Source organism: Chanos chanos, chromosome 5 (genome assembly GCF_902362185.1).
Source record: "Chanos chanos chromosome 5, fChaCha1.1, whole genome shotgun sequence".
In the NCBI taxonomy this organism is placed as follows: Eukaryota; Metazoa; Chordata; class Actinopteri; order Gonorynchiformes; family Chanidae; genus Chanos; species Chanos chanos.
This window is the reverse complement of record NC_044499.1, coordinates 29,768,545-29,789,728: the sequence shown is the minus strand read 5'-3', so window position 1 is coordinate 29,789,728 and position 21,184 is coordinate 29,768,545. Positions and strand designations below refer to the sequence as shown.

At 41.7% G+C, this 21,184-nt stretch overlaps 1 protein-coding gene across 1 annotated transcript; it reads right to left on the bottom strand.

The window, feature by feature from the left end:
- Positions 1 to 1,514: 1,514 nt before the first annotated feature.
- LOC115813160 (protein HID1-like) lies at positions 1,515 to 19,192 on the bottom strand. The gene is made up of 19 exons (XM_030775770.1): positions 19,127 to 19,192; positions 17,710 to 17,859; positions 15,879 to 16,049; positions 13,940 to 14,056; positions 8,129 to 8,235; positions 7,796 to 7,912; positions 7,321 to 7,558; positions 7,129 to 7,185; positions 6,846 to 6,986; positions 6,064 to 6,154; positions 5,577 to 5,728; positions 5,023 to 5,101; positions 4,728 to 4,892; positions 4,107 to 4,334; positions 3,510 to 3,690; positions 3,272 to 3,311; positions 2,805 to 2,896; positions 1,957 to 2,115; positions 1,515 to 1,578 (listed from the first exon to the last, which is right to left on the bottom strand). Exons 1-19 carry the CDS (start codon positions 19,190 to 19,192, stop codon positions 1,515 to 1,517), a joined length of 2,415 nt encoding a protein of 804 aa, XP_030631630.1.
- Between the last annotated feature and the right edge of the window lie 1,992 nt (positions 19,193 to 21,184).

Below are 21,184 nucleotides of genomic sequence, written 5' to 3'. Positions count from 1 at the left end.
GAACTTAGTAGCAGCACATATGCCACACACAGCTTCTTAATGGCTACATGCTTGGTTTGTGTTCTGCCTGTCTTGGATGTTGTGTCTTCTAAGTGAATAGATGTACATGTAAAAGTAAGACTCAATCTAGGATCACACTCTTCCCCTATTTTCCCTCCCATGACCTTTATTGTGCAGACTGCTGATGGCTGGATAGCTTTATGTGTCAAGGAAGACAAAAGATGACAAACAGACAGCATGATGCGAATAAAGTACTGACAGCATGTAGATCTCAGCAGACGGGAAACTGGTCAGAAATTGGCTGCAACCTGGGTGGAAGACTAGCTTCATGCTACTACAGAGGGAAATCCTGGAAATCCTTTTCTTTTCATAATAGAAACCTTGTTAAACAGTCATTGATACCCACAGTGTTTGGTTAGAATAGCTGGTGTGTGTAACGTCTGAGTCCGTCCTCTTTATGAGTCGTGTTTGACAGAGCAGTCGGCTCCAGATTCAGCTTCACAATAAAGCTACAAACAGTGGTAACGAAATGACTCCTGTGTTCTGTATTTGAGTGGCTTGGGTTTATACCTTAAAACAAATCAAAGGCTACACTTACTTTTCACCGACAAAAAAAACCAAAAAACATTTCAGCCCCAAAATTCACAAAAGAGGAAGTTGATCTAATCTGCGATCATTCCTACTCTATTTAAATGAAATAATGGTCCTACAAAATCTTTAAAAAACTACACCTCTAATTCATTTAATGCGTTATTGTAATTTACAACCTTTTTAATGGCCTCTAAATGCATGAATCATATTACAGTGAAGTGGACTTGTCCTATGTTTGTCTCTAAGTGACACTAACAGAGTTCATGAGATCACAGAGTTTTAGCCAAACGTGGAAAATCTCAGAACAGTTCCTCTCAGAGAAGACAGGCAAATATGTATAGTGTGGACACATTCATCTAAATTCAAGAATACAAAATTTCCAGTCCTCTCTTTTTCTATCTTTTTCTCTCTCTCTCTCTCTCTCTCTCTCTCTTTCTCTCTCTCTGAGCAGGTGCTCATGGTGTTAATACCACCTGCACTGTTCCTGTGGACTTAGACTAGATCTAATTTTTATTCACAGCTCTTTGAGTAAGGTCTCTACAAAATTAAATCACTAACCTTCTCACACACATACACACACACGCACAGAGGGACACACACATGTAAATGTGTTAAAATCATGACAACACAAAAGAGGCCCAAAATACACAAATTCATAACAGTGAAACTGACTGAATATGTGTTGCATTCAGGAGTTGGTAAGGAAAAACAAAACAAAACAAAAGGAAATCTCAAAACATAAAGAATCAAAATGAAATAAAGGACACTTTCTTCTCAAGTCTTTACGATCAAGACAGCATCTCCACTTTTAGATTCTCCCAGGGGCTGGTCAACGAACAGGCCGCAGACTGAGTGGGCAGTAAAAGTCTGTCTTCTCAACAGCCAATCAGGTGTGTTGGCTAAGTCTACTCCACATTCGGTCATTACACCCTCTGAATTTCAAAGAGCTTGACATCCGTGTCATACCAAATTGGAGGATCCACGTTACTGTGGCAACAAGAAAACAGGACACATAACATTTCCATTACGTGAACATCAATTTCTCATGACAGCCTGGTGAGTTCCAACAAAACAGAGGACATGACAATCCATTTTAAAAACAGACTGTGATGGGTACAACAATTTTACAAGAAATAATATTTCTGAGGCACTGTGCAGCTAAAACGATGACGAATATATTTTATGTTGAATGTAACTGATTGGGATAATGCAATAATACAAAGTTCTTACTGTTAGAAAACAAACACAAATAGATGTTCTAACTATTTTGACAGACAAAGGATGCTGAGGAAGTCTGTGAATTCATCTTCCACATCATCACTCATCCACCACTTCATTCTTCTATCAGCCTGCTAGAGGTCTTACCGGAGGTAGATGACTCCCCACATGTATGTGCGGAACCACATGGCTGTGCCAGCGTTGGCCTGGTACTTCCTGATGAGGATGGGGTGTGGGACAGGGAGCAGACCCACCAGGGTACCATGCTGCAGGAACTTCAAGATCTCTGACTCATCTGTTAGACCCCTGGATTAGAAACAAACCCATTTTATTCACCTGACAATGGTGGACTAATTCCAGTGTACACAAATCTAGTATAACTGCACTGTTACACTGCGAAATGGGACACTCATAATATTAGGTGTCGGAACAAACAGGTTGAATTACCAGTTGTTGAATTACCAGTTGTAAATATTGCTGTAAATATTTAAGCCCAACATACATTTTTTCCTCTTCGGTGTGTGTCTGCAGTAAATTTTAAATGCATAATGTCAGAGAAACTGAATATGAAAGTAGGTTGGAATATGAAAGACCTACGTAAAGAACATCACACCACAAAGATCTAATAGTGGTTTCACAATTAAATTTCACACTTTTACACCATCGAAGCAAATGAATTAAAGTTCATATTTCAAAGACAGCCACCGTCGATCAGACTCAGCTCCGTCTCAGCACGTCTTATTCAGCCGATCAGACCATAAACAGGCCATCCCAGGGCCATCCCAACAAGATCATCCCAAGCAGGTGTGCCATTGTGCGGAGGCAACACAAATGGGCATGAATGGGTAGGGGGTTGAGAATCACTGGTTCAGGACACAGTGTTCAACACATTATGACTACAACATGAAGCATTATGACAGCATAAATATCTTGAAATGTATGATGGTTCTAATCAAAATGAGGTAACATACACATAAAGATCAACATTAACTCACTTGTCAATGCAGATCTTCTCCACCTGTGGAACAAGCACCTGCAGTAACCTCATTATAGTCTGTAGGGGAAGTTTACTCTTCCAAGAGAGGACCTGAAAGAGACCAGTGCAGGGATAGAGCATCAAGGGAAAGAGGACCACTCTAAACTGACTGACTACAACAAACTTATTGACAAACAACAAGTTTGCTGTACTTAAAACTCTGTTCTTTCTATTCAAATCCTATATGAAACACAAACCTCCTCTGTTTCATGTTACAAATCAAAGGCTTTCTTTGAGTAAAGAGTAAACAAATAAAACAGCATAATTAATTTCCCTATACACCCCCATTAAGTCTTCTCTCTCTAATGGAGGGAATGGTCCTTCTTTATTTTTTCCTGTTTCAAGAACGGAGCAAGTGTGACCAGTAAGTACAGGAACTAAACCCCTTTTCCAGGGCTATATAAATTTCCCTGCATGAATCCTCACCCAGTCTGAGGAAGGAACCCAGTGTCCTGCCGATGACACACTAGACAGATGACATCTGGCACTCTCAGAGACGTCGTGGGCAACCTGCAACAAACAATTAAACAAACTCATTAAACAGTCATCTCCATGAGAGTCATGACCAATGCTTTTCAAAAATCCTGTGTTTCCCTCAAAGATCAGTGGCTTCAATCTCAATCTCAATCCTAGTCCTAATCCTACCAGTGATATAACTGTAGACCGAGATGTTTCTGGATTAGCACTGGGTTTTACCTCATTGCTCTTGGCTGAGTTGGACTCAGTGTCGCATGGTCCTACCAGAGAACTGTTCTCTGTCTGATTCTGTGAGGCATCATCCTTTTGGACAGATACCATGGTGCCATCCTGAGACACCTGGGATTTCTCTGTCAATTTGTCAATCCCTGTGGGGAAGGAATGAAAAACATGAATGGATAACTCACTATGAGCTCACTACATAGCTAAAGAGGTGAAGGAAAATCAACACTGAGGGTCAACCCTTTCTCACGTATGGATTAAGTTAAACCCAGTGCTGAACTGCAGTCAAATTAAATGCATTTTAAACCAGAACTGCTCTGGAGAGTGCAGCAGTAATCCTTAGGAAAGTTATCAATAGCTTTGGCTGATATCCACTACAAAACTGCACTGTTTATGCTTACAAACATGAAATCTTATACTTCTGTGATGTGATTCATCTGGCTGATCTTTGGTCAACTGATCCTTTGAGATTTAAGTTAACTGTTATCCTATAGAAAGCATGGCTAAAGATCTCCATTACTGTCTAAATGGTGGGGACTGGAGGACCAGTAGGAGTAGAGACCTGGCGTAGCCACTAGGCTGGCCTTCAGAGTGCCCGGTTCAGCGGGCACGGCTGGGCGAGAGCCCTCCATGGAGACGGTCTCCTGGGAGTTTGTGCGAGACATGCCAGTAGAGGTCCTCTTCTTCCTCTGCAAGGCCCTCTGGATGGACAAGGGGTCAGAGGGCAGGTTGGCAAGCTGGTGGAATATGCTGCGCTTGCGAATGATGGCATACACCAGGTTATAGTTACCTGGGGAAAAAGAGGATGGAGATAAGATCGCACACCTACAAAGAGCTCCTGACAAGATCATACGCAGTATTACCAGTTCTAGAGTAAAAAAACTGGCGGACAAAACCTGAGCTACCACTAACACTGAGATCCTTGCTTTGGATAGATACAATCTTTGCCAAAAAACAGGCTTCTAAGGGGACCACTAAACCCCTGACAAACATTTTTCTCTCAGTCCTTACATTCTGAAAACCAAGAAAACGCAAGAGCAGTTAAAAGAAGGAGAAGTTCAACACAGAATGACCTCAAAATAAAAAGGTTCCAGTATGAAGGAGGCGATATGTATTTTCTTTTTCAGTCTGTTATCACAAACACGCTGAGGTAAACAAATCTATGCTAAAGACTGAGTCCTACCGTCAAACTGATACTGGATGATGTTGTTGAAGACTTCAAGCAGGAAGAAGACCAGGTGGTGATTCTGAGAGCTGGAGAAGAGGAACCAACTGGTGGAAAATGCTTCCAGGAGATGAAGCAGCTTGTTGGCAGCCACCATGGACAGACTCTTTAGATAAGGTGAAACTGGAGACAGTTCACACATTTATTTAAGTAATGTTTCAGGGCAAAAACAAAAATCTAAATAGATTATCAAGGCACATTGCAGTGAGTAGGTATAACCAGCAGGTGACGAAAGTGAGTCAGGAACACTGACCATTCACGACAATTGTGAGCAGGCAGTCAAAGAGGGGCTGGAGACGCTGATGTCCAGAAGTGATGATCTTGTGGAAAACCTGTCAGTCAGACACACATTTGAACCAAGGGGAAAAAGATATCATGATCTTTTAGCGTGATTAAATCAGCAACACTGGTACACAAATATGGAAGTTTTTCTAAATGAGTGATATATTCAAAGGTTAAAGACAAATGACTTGGACTTCAGACTAAAACTAATAATGATGTTAAGGACAAAACAAGTACTCATTATCACTTTTACTTCTGTGAACAAACAATTTACAGAGACTTGTTTAGGCTGTAGATCTTGATCTGAAGATTTACTTTTGTTTTGTGCATCAATATGACCCAAAAATAAATTTTCAAATCAAGATCTACAGTCCTGGCATATTGCTGCCATACAGTGGTTACAAGAACAAATGGTGATTGGCCCTAATGCTGACATGACATTGTGCAAATGTTGATCTAACACTGTGTTGAAAGATTTTGTCACTAGATGGCAGTGTTGGGTTGGATGTGCCTGTGGCGTCTGACCACTATGAGGAGATCAGCATGAGTCCCTGAGAAGACGGGGATATCCATGGGCACGCGCACTGCATAGGGTTTATTCAGACGCACACCAAAATTCCTCTCTCCACTCAGCAACAGGAGGATGAATACACCAATGTGCATGAGACCAACCCGGGCTGCAGACAGACAGAGACACACACACACACACACACACACACACACACACACACACACACACACACACGTGCACACGCACGCACATGCATTCACACACGCACATGCATTCACACACGCACATACAGAGCACAAACACACAAACATAGCAGAAACAAACGTACAAATTCAAACACACACACGCAAACACACACGCAAACACACGCACACACACACGCACACACACATACACACACATACACACACACACAAGATAATCAAGAGCTACAATTTTAACTGCATAGATTATGTCTCACACTTATACTTAAAATCAATAAGCATAAAACAGAGAGCTCACACTGGTCAGCACGGGCATCATTCAGATAGAAAAGAATGGGCACCAGTATATCCAAAACATCACTGCTCTTTAGCACGTAGAAAAGGAATTTCTGAAACAAAAAACAAAAGAGGAACGACATAAAATGAGGAAGAATCACAAAGAAAAGTTCAAAGGACACCACTGTTAACACAAACCAAGTTCCAATACATTCATAAAGTCAAAATCATCTGAAATCCACGTACGATCTCATCCTCTTTGGTTTTTGCATTAAACTAAATAACAATTTTGCTTTCCAGCAGCATAAAAATTTTGAGGGGGATTGAAAAGAAATAAAGATTTTCTTTACAAAATGTTCCCTGGGTCAGAGACAGAAGGAAGGGGAGATGATGTAACAGAAATGGCGCATTGGGCATGAAACGGAGTCAGGAACCAGCTCGCACACAGCTCCAGATGGCACCAAGTGATCTCATGAAGCATGGATGGACACACACACACTGTTATACACACACTCTCCCTCTCCCTCTCCCTCTCTCTCTCTCTCTCTCTCTCTCACACACACACACACACACACACACACAAGCAGTCCCATTCTCATTACAAGCAGCAACCCAAGCAACAGCAGACTAAAACTGTAAAAATTTTGAGGTTGTCAAAATGCACAGCAAATTTTCAAGAAACCTGTGCAGCATTCAAGAACATCCATTGAACATTAACTTTCATTTACCCAACAAAAAGCTTACAAGCTTTAAGACAGTGAAGGTGTACACACTGACACTCTGGAACGCAAGAGTCTTTGATACCTTGTTGAAGTCGCATAGTTTCCAGAAGAACACCAGTAGCTCCTGGTGAAACTGGATCTTCTTGGTAGAGTTAGGCAGGTAGGTCTGAATCAGGGGGTTGGTCAGAAGTCTGGCCACACCCCTCAGGATGAAGTGAAAGTCCTGAGAGAGAGAGAGAGAGAGAGAGAGAGAGAGAGAGAGAGAGAGAGAGAGAGAGAGGCGGTAATTTGTTCATATCGTAATCTTGTGAAGAGCAACCACCCTCAGCTTTAAAGTGTAGACTATAGAGGTTTAGAACTCATACCTCTTCTCTGTGGATCCTGGACAGGTAGTTCACAAAGAGATTTTCTGGTCCTGAAGCCTATAACAGAAAAAGATTCATACAACTTTTCTTTCAGGGGAAAACTGTTAAATTCCGTATCCATTAGACAACGGATGTACAAGTAACTGCCAAAATAAAGGAAACACCAACATAAACTACGCTCCCGTGTGTTACCTCAGGATCCTCCAGAGCAGAGGTGGAGCTGGAGGAGTCCTGTGTGGAGGAGTCAGCAGCGGCGGTGTTGGCTGTGTGAACCTCCTGGTCCAGTGTAACTATAAGAAGTTGCAGGGCGTGTTCTACCAGCGTCTCCCGGTGGTCTGAGAAGAGCAGGTGGTTGTAGGGGATGCCGTAGCCAACAGGATCATACGCACACACCATGTTCAGCAGAGACGTGAAGAGAGGCAGGGCGTGCCTGTGTGTGTGTGTGTGTGTGTGTGTGTGTGTATGTGTGTGTGTGTGTTGTGGGGTCGGTGAAGGGGTGAGAGAGAAGAGGAGTGAGACAAATGATTTGTGAGAAAGAAAAAGTTACAACATGAATGAACTTGTATGAGAAACCATGTGCGTGTGTGTATGTGCATGCAGACGCGTGTGCATGCATGTGTGTGTGTGTGTGCATGCAAGCATTTGTGCGTGCATGGCGTGCGTGTACCTGTTATCAGGGGAGCAGAAGAACCTGACCCATGGGTTAATGGTGTTGGAGTCGGCTGACGGAGGCAGGTACATGGCCTCAGAGAAACAGGTGAGCAGCAGCTTCAAAACCTCCGTCCTGAACAAGTGAAACAGGAGGAGGAGTGTGACAGAGTGGGTGAGGAAAAGGATGGGATGAATAAAGAGTAGTAAAAAAAAATTAGCAAAGGAACCTTTTAGAACCGAGCCAAAATGGGTTTGTGATCTAAAGATGAAACATTTGTGATCAATACTGATGAAAAGGTGAAAGAGAGAAGGGAACAAGGGATGTAAGAGGAGGAGAGAGAGGCGACACCTGTTGAGGTCGTGAAGGTAGTTGAGGGGTGGAGACTGGGCAAAGCCGACTCCTGCCTCCCAGATGTATTCACAGGTGTCTATGGACTGCATAGCCTCACCTGGGTCCTGCAGGACAGTGAGAAGGCAACGTCAACAGGTATGTCACTCTAGTCTGTGTGAGACACACTCTGCACCAGGGCACCGATTATTAAATCTCAGATGAAAATGATTAGAGTTAATTTAAAGATAAGACTACAGCACTGGTGATATCAAGTACCGTGGAGAGGGGGGATGCAGAACATAAAGACAGATAACATTATTTCCCTAAAGTGAGGACATATTGTGAAACAGAGGACCAGGTTGAACTTCAGTGAAATTTTAAATGGTGAAAAGTCGAATTATTCGAGTAAAGTTCAAGTACAGTGTATTTGTATTTAAGGCATTAAGTGATAGAGGGATAATGTATGATGTATGTAAGTATTTTTATTTATTGCCCTGCTCTCATACAACCTTTAAAGGCTGAGGGAGGGGTCAGCAGGATATCTGTCAATATCTGTATCAAACTGAGAACCCCTGAGATTTGATTAGCCTGGGGAGAAAACACATACAGACACACACAAACAGAGAGAGAGAGAGAGAGAGAGAGAGAGAGAGAGAGAGAGAGAGAGAGAGAGAGAGAGAGAGGAGGGAGACAGAGAGGGAGACAGTGAGACAGAGACAGAGACTAGGAACAGAAGGAATGGGTAAGGAAAAGCACAGAGTATATTTCATGTTGATAGGCAGTCCATCTATGCACTCTGACAGAACAATTTGTAATTAGGTTTTACTTTGGACAACATTTTGTTTATTCAGGTGAACCCAAGTAAGAACAGGGCAAAGTCCTCAGCCATGAGGCTGGATTCATTTGTCTGGAAATCTAAAACTAAATTGGAAACGCCATGCAGTTTCTCTGATTCATGACTGTAGCTGTAGCATAATGACAACCTAAACGTTAGAGTGGGCAGGCTGTCAGATTCCCCTCTGTCCTGCTGAAGAGAGACAGGACATTGGCCAGGCCTGCCAGTCAGTGTTGGTAGTTTTATCTGAAATATAATAAGGAGCACAAAAGCATGTGCTGAAACCCTGTAAGGCCAGCATGCACTAGCTGCTTAACATAGTTACCAACACCGTGCCGCCACAATGGTTATCAGTCACAGGAGCCAGCAGTGTATAAGGGCAAGGGTGATGTGTTTGTGTGTGTGTCTTTGTGTGTGTGTGTGTGTGTGAATTGCAAAATGTAACAAGAGGAAGGCTGACGAGCATATTCCTATGCTTCTGAGGATGTAGAGAATCAGTAATGTGGCTATGATATGCAAAAAACCTGGTCACCTAAATGTGTGTGTGTATGTGTGTGTGTACCACACCTTGTTCTATGTTTCCCTTTGAGAACACACAAAAGAACACTGATCTTTGTTTGGGATGACAGAAAACCAGAGGGCTATTCTGATTGGACCATCAGGCTCTAAAATGATGCAGTGTATGACATCACAATAGAAGCAAAGCTTCTGCTCTCCCCTGTTTCTCTGACTAATATTCATAAGCTGCCCCATAGCATTATTATGTCACAAAGCAAATTAACATATTACGATACTATGGCAATAAATATGACATGTCAAAGTAAAACTTAGGAATGAATTTTAATTGTAATGCTATGAATTCTAAATGATAAATTACATTAATAAAAGAACCATATGAACGCTAAAAGCTGTGGAACTCTCTAGTAGTGACAATAGCCTGGAAATAAAAATACAGTAACTTTGAAAATATTGAAAGAACAACAAGGTCAACAGATCACATAGCATTAGGCCATATTTCCATGAAGTGTTTGCTGGTGAGTTATTTTATATATTTAATGATTTATTTTCATTGCCATTCCTTCATAATGGAAAACATCTCATACAAGTCAAGTATTAAAAAACATGATTTTAAAGTAGTGAAAGACTTCAGGCCTGCAGCTTTAACACATCAGATTATGAAAGCTTTTGTGTGTGAGGCAATGCAAAATTTCAAACAACTATGTATTCACTGTTTCATGATGATCAATTTCTATGCATTTTGGGAAATGCAGACCTAAACATCCAGTTCTCTGATTTTTAAGAATCACAAACACAAACAAGTCTGAGTGACATACTGATTGTAGCTTAAGTAGAGGTTTAACTAGAGGGTTAACTAGAGGTTTCAGTAGAGGTTTAAGTAGAGGTTTACAACTTAAAAGGTGTATAATATAGAAAAATCGACTTTCATTTAATAAATAAATGCTCTCCCTCTATGTGACTATCACATGTTTGTCAGTGTCGAAGATCTTGATTCATCAGAAGATCCTATTGGACTTCTAACATAGAATGTGCCATTAACTGCTAAGTCCAGCATGTCTAATAGTAGACTCCTATGCTTAAGTCCAGCATGTCTAATAGTAGACTCCCATGCTTAAGTCCAGCATGTCTAATAGTATACTCCTATGCTTAAGTCCAGCATGTCTAATAGTAGACTCCTATGCTTAAGTCCAGCATGTCTAATAGTATACTCCCGTGCTTAAGTCCAGCATGTCTAATAGTAGACTCCCGTGCTTAAGTCCAGCATGTCTCATAGTAGACTCCTATGCTTAAGTCCAGCATGTCTAATAGTAGACTCCCGTGCTTAAGTCCAGCATGTCTAATAGTAGACTCCTATGCTTAAGTCCAGCATGTCTAATAGTAGACTCCTATGCTTAAGTCCAGCATGTCTAATAGTATACTCCTATGCTTAAGTCCAGCATGTCTATTAGTAGACTCCTATGCTTAAGTCCAGCATGTCTAATAGTAGACTCCTATGCTTAAGTCCAGCATGTCTATTAGTAGACTCCTATGCTTAAGTCCAGCATGTCTATTAGTAGACTCCTATGCTTAAGTCCAGCATGTCTATTAGTAGACTCCTATGCTTAAGTCCAGCATGTCTAATAGTAGACTCCTATGCTTAAGTCCAGCATGTCTAATAGTATACTCCTATGCTTAAGTCCAGCATGTCTAATAGTAGACTCCCGTGCTTAAGTCCAGCATGTCTAATAGTAGACTCCTATGCTTAAGTCCAGCATGTCTAATAGTAGACTCCCATGCTTAAGTCCAGCATGTCTAATAGTAGACTCCTATGCTTAAGTCCAGCATGTCTAATAGTAGACTGCATAAGCAACGTAAATTCTCTAATAAAGGGCTCTGAACTCAATCTCTGGAAACAAAACAACATAGAAGGGTTTTCATTTCCTGTATTGATCAGAGTAAAGGGGCTTTTATTTCCTGTTTTGGTGAGCGTTGAAGGGCCTTTATTTCCTGTTTTGGTGAGAGTAGAGGGGCTTTTATTTCCTGTTTTGGTGAGAGTAGAGGGGCTTTTATTTCCTGTTTTGGTGAGAGTAGAGGGGCTTTTATTTCCTGTTTTGGTGAGAGTAGAGGGGCTTTTATTTCCTGTTTTGGTGAGAGTAGAAGGGCTTTTATTTCCTGTTTTGGGGCTCTTGGGGAGTGTCTATTTGCTGCGCAGGTTCATATAGTATTAGAGCTCATAAGGGCAGCCGTGGTCTAAAGGGTAGCGAACCGGGCTTGTGACTGGAGGGTTGCCGGTTCGATTCCCAGGCCCAACATCCATGGCCGTGTGCCCTTGAGCAAGGCACTTCACCCTAATGCTCCTGGTGTGTTGGATGGGTTAAATGCAGAGGACAAATTCACTGCTCACTATTCACAGTGTGTGTGTGCGCGCAATCACTGAAACTTAAACTTAACTTAATTATCTTAGCAACGAATCAAACCTCACTGTAGTGGTGAAATACCTTCTTCACTTACATTCTTTACAGAGACAACTGTAGATGGTCTTTAGAAAGCAGGTACTTTGTTAGGGTTCTCATTTCATGGGATGTGTGTGTGTATGTGTGCGTGTGAGTGTATACGTGTGTCTAACTGTGTGTCTGGATACCAGCCAGACATCTGTCAGATGTGAACACACTCCTCCACAGTCACTAGTCAGTTAACAGATATGAGCGATGACAACAGCAGTTCAGCAAAGATAACACCACAGCAACTTTAAATACATTTGAATGTGCCATGGAATGACCACAAAAGTCTCTCTCTTGGACAAAGCATGGAATTAAGAAGGGAGACGAGGTGACAACAGAACAGGAGGGCCCTCACACAAATAAGCTGAAGAAAACGTCACCTTGCTTTGGCCTTAAAATATCTGGACGTGCACTCGTCAATGGGGACGAATGCAGCCTCTGGCCAACTTTCCATTGCCTGGTAGGCTAACACACACACACACACACGCACGCACACATACATACACGCCCGCGTTCGCGCACAACCGCACTCAGACACTCTCTGCGAGGTTGGTAGTAAGCAGGTGACTGGAGGTTAGCATGTGTTCTGTTTGCACAATGTGGATCAGTCATCCATGCCCTCCACTCTCCAGCCTAGTTCACAAACATCACCAGTGGCCACACCTCACCTAAACACTGCGGTCACTCATTAACTTCACAACCCAACCAGCATAGAGGGGTGTGTGTGTGAGTGTGTGTACAAGTGAGAAAGAGAGAGAGAGAGAGAGAGAGAGAGAGGGCCACATGATGAAGAAAAAAGGAAGAACACCCCCCCCCAAAAAAATCCCAACCAAATGTGAGAATGTTGTTTTACGGTATTTCAGTGGTCTTGATTTAAACCTAATCTCGCTTTATGCTGAATCTGTCCCTTTTGTTTGAAACAATATAAAGTTGTTGATCTGTGTTCACCTACCTTAATACTGACTCATATTTTAGCACTGTCTACAAATACCTCACCTGATTTCAACTCTTATCAAACGCCTTGAATGAGACCTCTGTTAGTCACAGTTCAACTTAGAATCAGCAGTGAGGCAGTGACACACCAGGGCTGGCTCAACATGTAATGAAATGCATTAATACCAGTGAGAGAGGTAAAGAATCTAAGGAAATGAAAGCCTGTGAGTTGTTCTCTGAGTCAAAACTATTTCGATTTGGTCACATATCCATTATAAAACTACGTCAAACTTCAGGGCAGGTCTCACAGAGAATGCGAAAAATGATGTCTTACATAAAAATCATCTCTCAGATTTTAACTATGGTTTATTTCTGAGTGGAATTTGCAGTTCATTAATATCTTAAGACTCATTCATATTCCACCATTTTGGACTGCACTGTTCCTATGACAGACTTCATAATGAGAGTTTGTGTTTTCAGGTTCGTAGCAAAATTACAAATGACTATATTTTCCTCACATGTGAATCACAGCAAAAATGCAAAAGCATGGAATGAAGTTCAAACAACGGACTCAATCTTGGGTATAAAAAACTACAATGAGGGTCTTGAATGAGGTTCTGAATGAGGTTCAGTATATCAGTGACATATAGTAACAAATCAGTGTTACTATTTAAATACAGCATGAAAATCATGGTTTCTGACAGGCATGTGTGTCTGTGTGTGTGTGTGTGTGTGTGTGTGTGTGTCTGTGTGTGTGTCTGTGTGTGTGTCTGTGTGTGTGTGTGTGTGTGTGTGTGTAAGTGTGTGTCTGTGTGTGTGACTGTGTGTGTGTGTAAGTGTGTGTCTGTGTGTGTGTCTGTGTGTGTGTGTGTGTGTGTGTGTGTGTGTGTGTGTGTAAGTGTGTGTCTGTGTGTGTGTCTGTGTGTGTGTGTAAGTGTGTGTCTGTGTGTGTGTCTGTGTGTGTGTGTGTGTGTGTGTGTCTGTGTCTGTGTGTGTGTGTCTGTGTGTGTGTGTCTGTGTGTGTGTGTGTGTGTGTGTGATAAAGCAGAGGAGCATTCTCACCGGTCCTGTCTTCTTGTGACTCTGGACAGTGAAGTCTGGACAGAAGAGCAGGTCAGCCAGAGCGAGCAGGAGAGACTCCGCCAGCGGCCGCGCGTAGTCATCATCACCTTCCTCTTCCTGCCGAGTAAGGGCAAAGACCCATTTCTTACTCTTTTCTCTCTTTACAATTTCTGACCAAAAAAAAAATATTTGTGAATAATTTGCCACGTAGTCATTTTAACCTTTCAGGTTAAACAGCCGTGTATAGCTTCACTACTGCTACATACTTACTACTTCATACTTATGTTGAGTTTTTTGGCCATCTACTTGCATGATTTCAAATGAATTTTGCATAACTGCACTGTAACAGGAAGTCAGCAGTGCAGGAAATGCTCAATAATTAATAGCAAGGTAGCACTTTTCCACCTAAATTGCTGTGTTAGGCAACACACACAGGACAAGAACAAAAAGCCTGGTTGGACTTGGGTGCGTTTCTCTCTCCTGACCAACAGACTGACCAGGTATCAACAGTGAACTGCCAGAAAAAGCAAAACCATTTTAATCTATGGTAGCGTTCACTCACCCAGAGAGATTAATATAACATTTCTTCATTCGCTCAGTGAAACAGTTTAATTAAAGGTTACCCAATACCTCTGCACTACCTACTGAGAGACAAGCACACAATATGAGCACTGTTCACAGTCAGCCTTTTTCCAGAGGGAAGGTAACTGGAGACCAGACAGGCTCATATGCACTAACAGAGACAGATACACACGTTGACAGAAGTCAGAAAAGCTGATTCTGGTTTACGATTTTGAACTGGTCTGGAGTCAGAATTCTCAGCCTCAGAAATGATGAGCAAAACAGTGACTGTTCCCAGACCAGTACAGATATCTGGTTGATCTTTTTGTGAATTGTACATGGTCCTGTGTTCTGATGTGGGAGCAGCTGCTATGTACAACCCCCCTCATTATAGGACTACATAACTACCTGGCTAAACTCAGATGGGGACACTTTGGTCACTAAAAGGAACATTTAGACAGTGGAATGTTGCCTAACCACTTTTAAAAGCAGAAAATTTTAATCACACTGTTAGTGCTCATTTTCAATTACACAGCATGAGTTCATGGCAATACTCTAGCTCTTCATGAAAGACATCTTCAGATGATTCTTAAACCTTTTAATTTACAAATCTTTTCTGCTTAATTGAAAAACATTAAAAAAAACAAGATACTAATAAAGACTGCCATGTATTAGTCTGACATGCATGTTTCTATTCCCAATCATATTGTAAAGAGATGGTGTGTGTTTGTGCGAGTGTGTGTTAGAAAGATAGCAGCATTGTGGACCACACACAGAGACTCCAAGAGGTCTCTTAAGGTGAACCCATATAAAGCCTCTCTGTCTGCAGCTCAATATAGACTCAGTCACATAACACGTCCACTCAGATAAACTGGAGCAAACAATCAATATCTCACAGAACCAACTACAGTGTGGTGTTATTCTAAAGAGGCCACACTGAAACCACACTACTACGTTTTTTTTTTCTGTCAAGGGATCGTGTCAGAGGCTCGACACCTGTAAGTCAACACATGACAGAGTGCTGAAGTCGGAGTGCTGTACTGTGAATGCAGTCTTAACAAGGGACCATGGAAATGAATACCTCTGAAGTCTCTGTAACCATAGTGATGTCCCCTCACACATTTCACACTATCTAAAGTGGTCTGCAGATGAAATGCGCTTTGGGTGTTATGGATAAAAGCTACTCAGATCAGAAGTAAAAGACCAAAGGAGAAAAGCAAAAGAAATGTATGAAGGGGGCTGAGAAATGAGGCAGACAGAGAAAGAGAGAAAGAGAGAGAGAGAGAGAGAGAAAGGAAAAAAGAAAATGTAAATAACAGAGAAAGAATGAGAGAAAGAGGGGGTGACTGTGAGGAAACATTCTCCAGCGCACACTCACCCCTGAGTGTCCGGCACCGGGTATTGTGGACCAGAAGAAACCGCGCCAGTCTGGGTCCTCATAGATGTAGGGCAGGATCCGGGTGAGAAGACGGATGCAGTTCAGAACTGTCTGTCTCTCCCTGTCTGACGGACAGCCTGATTCTGCCCCCTGGATCAGCTTCTCCACTGCCTGAATCACACACACATCCACACATGCACACAACCACACACACACACGCGCGCACGCACACACACACACAATAAGAGATAAATGTGCACATACATGCATGTATAAAGACACATTCACACACACACACACACACACATTCACACACACACACACACACACACACACACACACACACACACACACACACACACACACACACAGAGCCACAGAATACCAGAGAAATGCATGTAACATGCTTTCCTGTAAACGAAACAAGTCCAATCAAATCTCAAATACATATACACAGATATTTCAAAATAACTATTTGAACTCACTTGGCTATGGCATAATTCTGAAATAAGCCTAAACAAATAAAAGGCCCTGCACTGTGAGGTTGACAATAGACACATTAGTCTGCAAGGTAAACACACATTAAGCAGTATATCCTGTTCTTTCCTTACAGGCACACAGCCTGGCAGTAAAGGCTTTATGGGAGATAAAGCCAATGTACAATGGCCCATCTGCCTCCAGCTCCTCACCTCTGACCTCCGGGCCACCAGGCTACAGCTGCACAACATGACAACAGTCATGAATTGAATTGTAACCACACCGATTATTACAGAACACACCATGGATGCACAGGCTTGGTGGCTACGAGGGTAAATAACCTGTGCATGGGTCTTTCTTTCAGTCTGTTTGTCCTCTCTGTTCACCTCATACATCTATATTCCACTACACTTACACACCCAAATAGAATGTAAGGGAGCTAGACAGAGAGAGAGAGAGAGACAGAGAGAAAAAAAATCATGGTCTGTAAATGGCAGAGTTGTGACGGCTGTGAAACTGTTATTTTACTTTACAGATCAGGGCGGGTTTTTTTGCTGTCTAGTAACAGTAACAGTTCTGATCACAAAATGTGCTTTTTCAGCACAGTCCTTTCTCAATCATAAAATATCTCCCAGTCACGGGTAACGAAAAACCACGCGTCTCCCAGTCACGGGTAACGAAAAACCACGCGTCTCCCAGTCACGGGTAACGAAAAACCACGCGTCTCCCAGTCACGGGTAACGAAAAACCACGCGTCACCCAGTCACGGGTAACGAAAAACCACGCGTCACCCAGTCACGGGTAACGAAAAACCACGCGTCACCCAGTCACTGGTAACGAAAAACCATGCGTTACTCAGTCACGGGTAATGAAAAACCATGCGTTACCTAGTTCAACTAAAACTGCCAGGCTGCTGAGGCCAAAAACTACAGTCTACACTACTTACAGTCTCACTATGGAGAAAGTAGGCATACCTGTCACCTTAACAAGTACTATAATATCATCATTACATCACAGCAAAGCTCCTCATTAATTATTCATTGGCTTAGCTCAATTAAAATTTAAAGAGGTGTTTGCTGGCAAAAGTTAAATGACAACCGCTACACATTAGGAATCCATTTTGATTACTCAACCATCTAAACTGACTGAAAAATGACCTCACTAAGACTCCTCCCCCAGTCACACTAGCTTAAAGCAATTGTGGATCAAGATTTGACATCAAACCACTGTTCTAGCTGATACCTTACATTGCGCTCCTTTTTACAGGTTTCACTACTGTCTGATTTTGTGAAACTTCACCTCATGCTGACTTTAGAGAGACAGAACATAAGAATTTTCCCATCCATAGTCTCACCTTGTAACACAGGGTTGCCAGATTGGAGGGTGATTCCTCTCGGACGGCACGGATCTCCGCGGCCGGCACCAGAGCGAACACATCCTGCACTGTGGTGGTGGTGTCAGCCCAGAACTGGTCCCAGAAGGCATCATCTGTGGCCTCCACTGGCTGATGGGTTTGGAACAACAGACAAGGCTCAGTCATGTTTCCCATGTTGCACTATACTGTCTTACAGCCAGATGACTGCACAGTGGCCTCACATCCCAACTCAGTCACCAGTCACTGTCTCTTTATACACACGTCACCCAGGAGCACTTATGCAAGACTGCTGCTCTGACAAAAGTAAAGGTCACTATTCTCCTGTCCTCTGTTGTGCTGTTCTGTCCTCTCCTCTCCTGTCTCGTTATCATTAATGAAAATGGTCATAAATGAGTGAAAGTGTTAAATCCATAAACAGAGGAATGCATATGAAAAAGTCTTTTTTTTTTTTAAAAAAAAGGATTTTCCTTCTCTTCACATGGTCTATCATAAATCTCTCGTTATGGGCTCATGGATTTCAGAACTTAACGTTGCCAATGACAGACTGGACAGAGTGAGGTTCACCTTTCAGGTCAAAGGCGGCAGTATAAACTACCTGTGGCGTAAGTCTGGTATAAACTGAATTAATGTGAGTTTGAGATGTGTCCACTGGGATGGGATACCATTTTTTTTTTTAAAAAAATTGCATGCAGTATTACCTCCGAACAACAACAACAACAACAACAATAATAATAATGAAATTACTGAGCACTTATGAGATCATAGGTTTGTGGACTGAAGAACCACAACCATCTTTCCAAACAAACCAAAACAAACAAACATTTACCCCCCCCCCCCCCCCCCCCCCCCCCCCCCCCCAAATGCTCTGGTATTAAGGGTACAGTGGGTTCTTACTCAGAGCGTTAAATAACTCTAACGCTCTCACTCTCTCTTTTCTTGAGTGTGTTTTCCGTTCACCTTACCCAGGTTCAGTTATTTCAGGCGACAAAAATGACATTAAAACCTGACTAGTTCACAGAGCTGTATAAAGTAGTGGTTGTAGCCCTTTGGCATAATAGTAAGCGTTTGATAATAAACGTTGGTGTTGTTTTGTTTGTTTTCCAAACTTCATCAAGAAAACAGATCCATGAATCATTTGACAATTCGACCTATACTTTGAGAAAAATAGTTTAAAGCGACGTTAATCGAGGTGAACAGCAAAAATGACATTTCTCTTGAAGAGAATATAATACTCCTAAGAAAAACATTCAATGTATAGTATTTTCCCACATGTTTGGCATTAATCCCATCATCACAGCGTTGTACCATCTGGTGCGCTCTCATGTTGCTCTAAATGTCTACAAAAACAGAAAATTAGTATCAATATGTAAATCATCGGCCTTTAAAATTTCCAAACCTGTGTTTTGGTTGTGAGCTGGATAACCGCTTTTCTGAAGTGTAATTTGGAGTCAGAGTTGCCCATTTTAGTCCACAAGACTTGCGGCGTCCGTATTAACAAACTTGGATTGTCTCCTCCTCCGTCAATGCTGTCACCCCCGCAAACGGAGGCTGTGTAAGGTGAGCAGGATCTTGTTGGAGCAGTTTCCGGGTTGGAGAGGTACATGTTTGCTTTACACGCAGACACATGTATTGAAAAAATACCCGATGAAAGTATATGATGAATCACAAACGTCACCTTGATGATAACGACACACGAAAGCGTTCATTTCTATGAGCTATAGCGAACCATAACTTCATGAGTAGTTAAAAGACATTTAACTGATAGCTCTGAGGGGGCTTTTAAAAATGGTGACACATTTTATTAAAATCAGTTTCATAAGGACATGTTGAAGTTAGAATCAACAGATACAGCATGCTCAGCGTATTCATTTACACCAGAAAGTTACAGCTTCATTCGCGCGGAGACGACTTTATTAGCTGAATAATGAAAAGTTAATGGTTAAACATAACCGCAAGAAACTGTAGAACAAATGACTACCCAGCAAGTCAGTGTCACCATCTAGTGGTGAAAAGCAGTGATACAAGATTTAAAATGATAAACTCATTAGAAGTTACTCTGACCTTTTCATTGTAAAACTTTAAGCAATTATCTCACAAAGCCAAATGCTGAAAAAAAAGCTTAAACATGTCAAGAGCTGCACTTATATCACTGCGCTTTCTAAATAAAGCCTAGATAAAGCTTCACTCCAGAAGACCAGGTCAAGTGCTGTGCACCATTTCTGTGTGCGGTCTCTCACAGAAGTGTGACATTAGAAACATTATCTGTCAGTAATTTATGCACACATGTGCCCAGAAGATTAAACTTTCATTACCCAGAAGCATGAGCTGATCCTGTGCTGTGTAGAAAATCCTAAAATAGTGGAATCAGGGATAGTATTTTCTTAATTAAAAGGATAATAAATCAAAAAGACATCTTCTCTGTGTTATTGTTTGGAATTCTGTGCAAAAGATTATTAAAATAATTTTTATAATGTCCATTCTTTCTTTCTTTCTAGGCATTATAAAAAAACAGCAGGGGATTCTGATTCCAAGGAGAGCTAGGTTGTCTGGGAGACCATGAGATCCTCCTTTTCTGTTCAAATTATTCATCTTTTTATTAATCACTATTTTATATTATGCAAATTACTGTCCTTCTACCCAAATGACAAGGAAAGTGATACTCCATTAGCCTTATGAAAACAGTGAAACCCTGAATCTACTTTCCCTATAAATGGAGAGGAATGTTAAAAGATGAAATATTTAATCAAATAGCCCTAAAGATACATATGCCAGTGGACATATGCTGTCCTTCTAGAATAATCCAAGAGTGTAAGTACAATGGAGGAGCACAGAATTTTTGATGTCATGAATTTACAAAATGTACCATCCCAGTATACCTTAACAGATAACCAAAGTATTTTAAAAAATCAAAAGAAAAACTGAGGGTACAATTAAGCATATGTGTTTACATTAGAAACCATTATTGTTCTGACCCATGAAAAGTCTCTTGCAATGCAAATATATGGTAATTCATTCTCATCACTTTAAATCTAAGTTATTCCTTCAAATGAGGGAAGATGAAAACTGATGGAGAGGAGTTGTGGGTAGATGCTTCTCTGGGTGTTTTCTGAAAGAGATCCAGTGTGTTCCTATTTGACCAATTTCAACGTGAGCACAAACTCACTGGGAGGCTGTTTTCACACTGCAACACACAGTGTCCTCACAAAACCTGATCTGAACAGTCAGATGTGAGGACAGCTCGCCTGGTACTGACGGGCCTAAGGGACATTAGACTTTATCACTTAACGGTACTGCTCTGCAAGGTAGGAAACATTTTGACTCACAAAGGGAGTGTTATGTTAGTGTGGACTCCATGTTTTTTTTACAGGACTTGATAATGGATGAGGAAAGATCTAAGTCACATAGGGCCAGTGATGACCTGTTCTGCTGAATACAATCAGTCAGCCTCAGGAAC

Coding starts and splice junctions, on each gene's coding strand:
- LOC115813160 (XM_030775770.1), bottom strand. CDS start 19,192: ATGGGCAACTCTGACTCCAAATTACACTTCAGAAAAGCGGTTATCCAG. Junction 6,155..6,845: donor AACTATGCGACTTCAACAAG/GTATCAAAGACT, acceptor TTTTTGTTTCAG/AAATTCCTTTTCTACGTGCT. Junction 5,729..6,063: donor TGATGCCCGTGCTGACCAGT/GTGAGCTCTCTG, acceptor GTCTGTCTGCAG/CCCGGGTTGGTCTCATGCAC.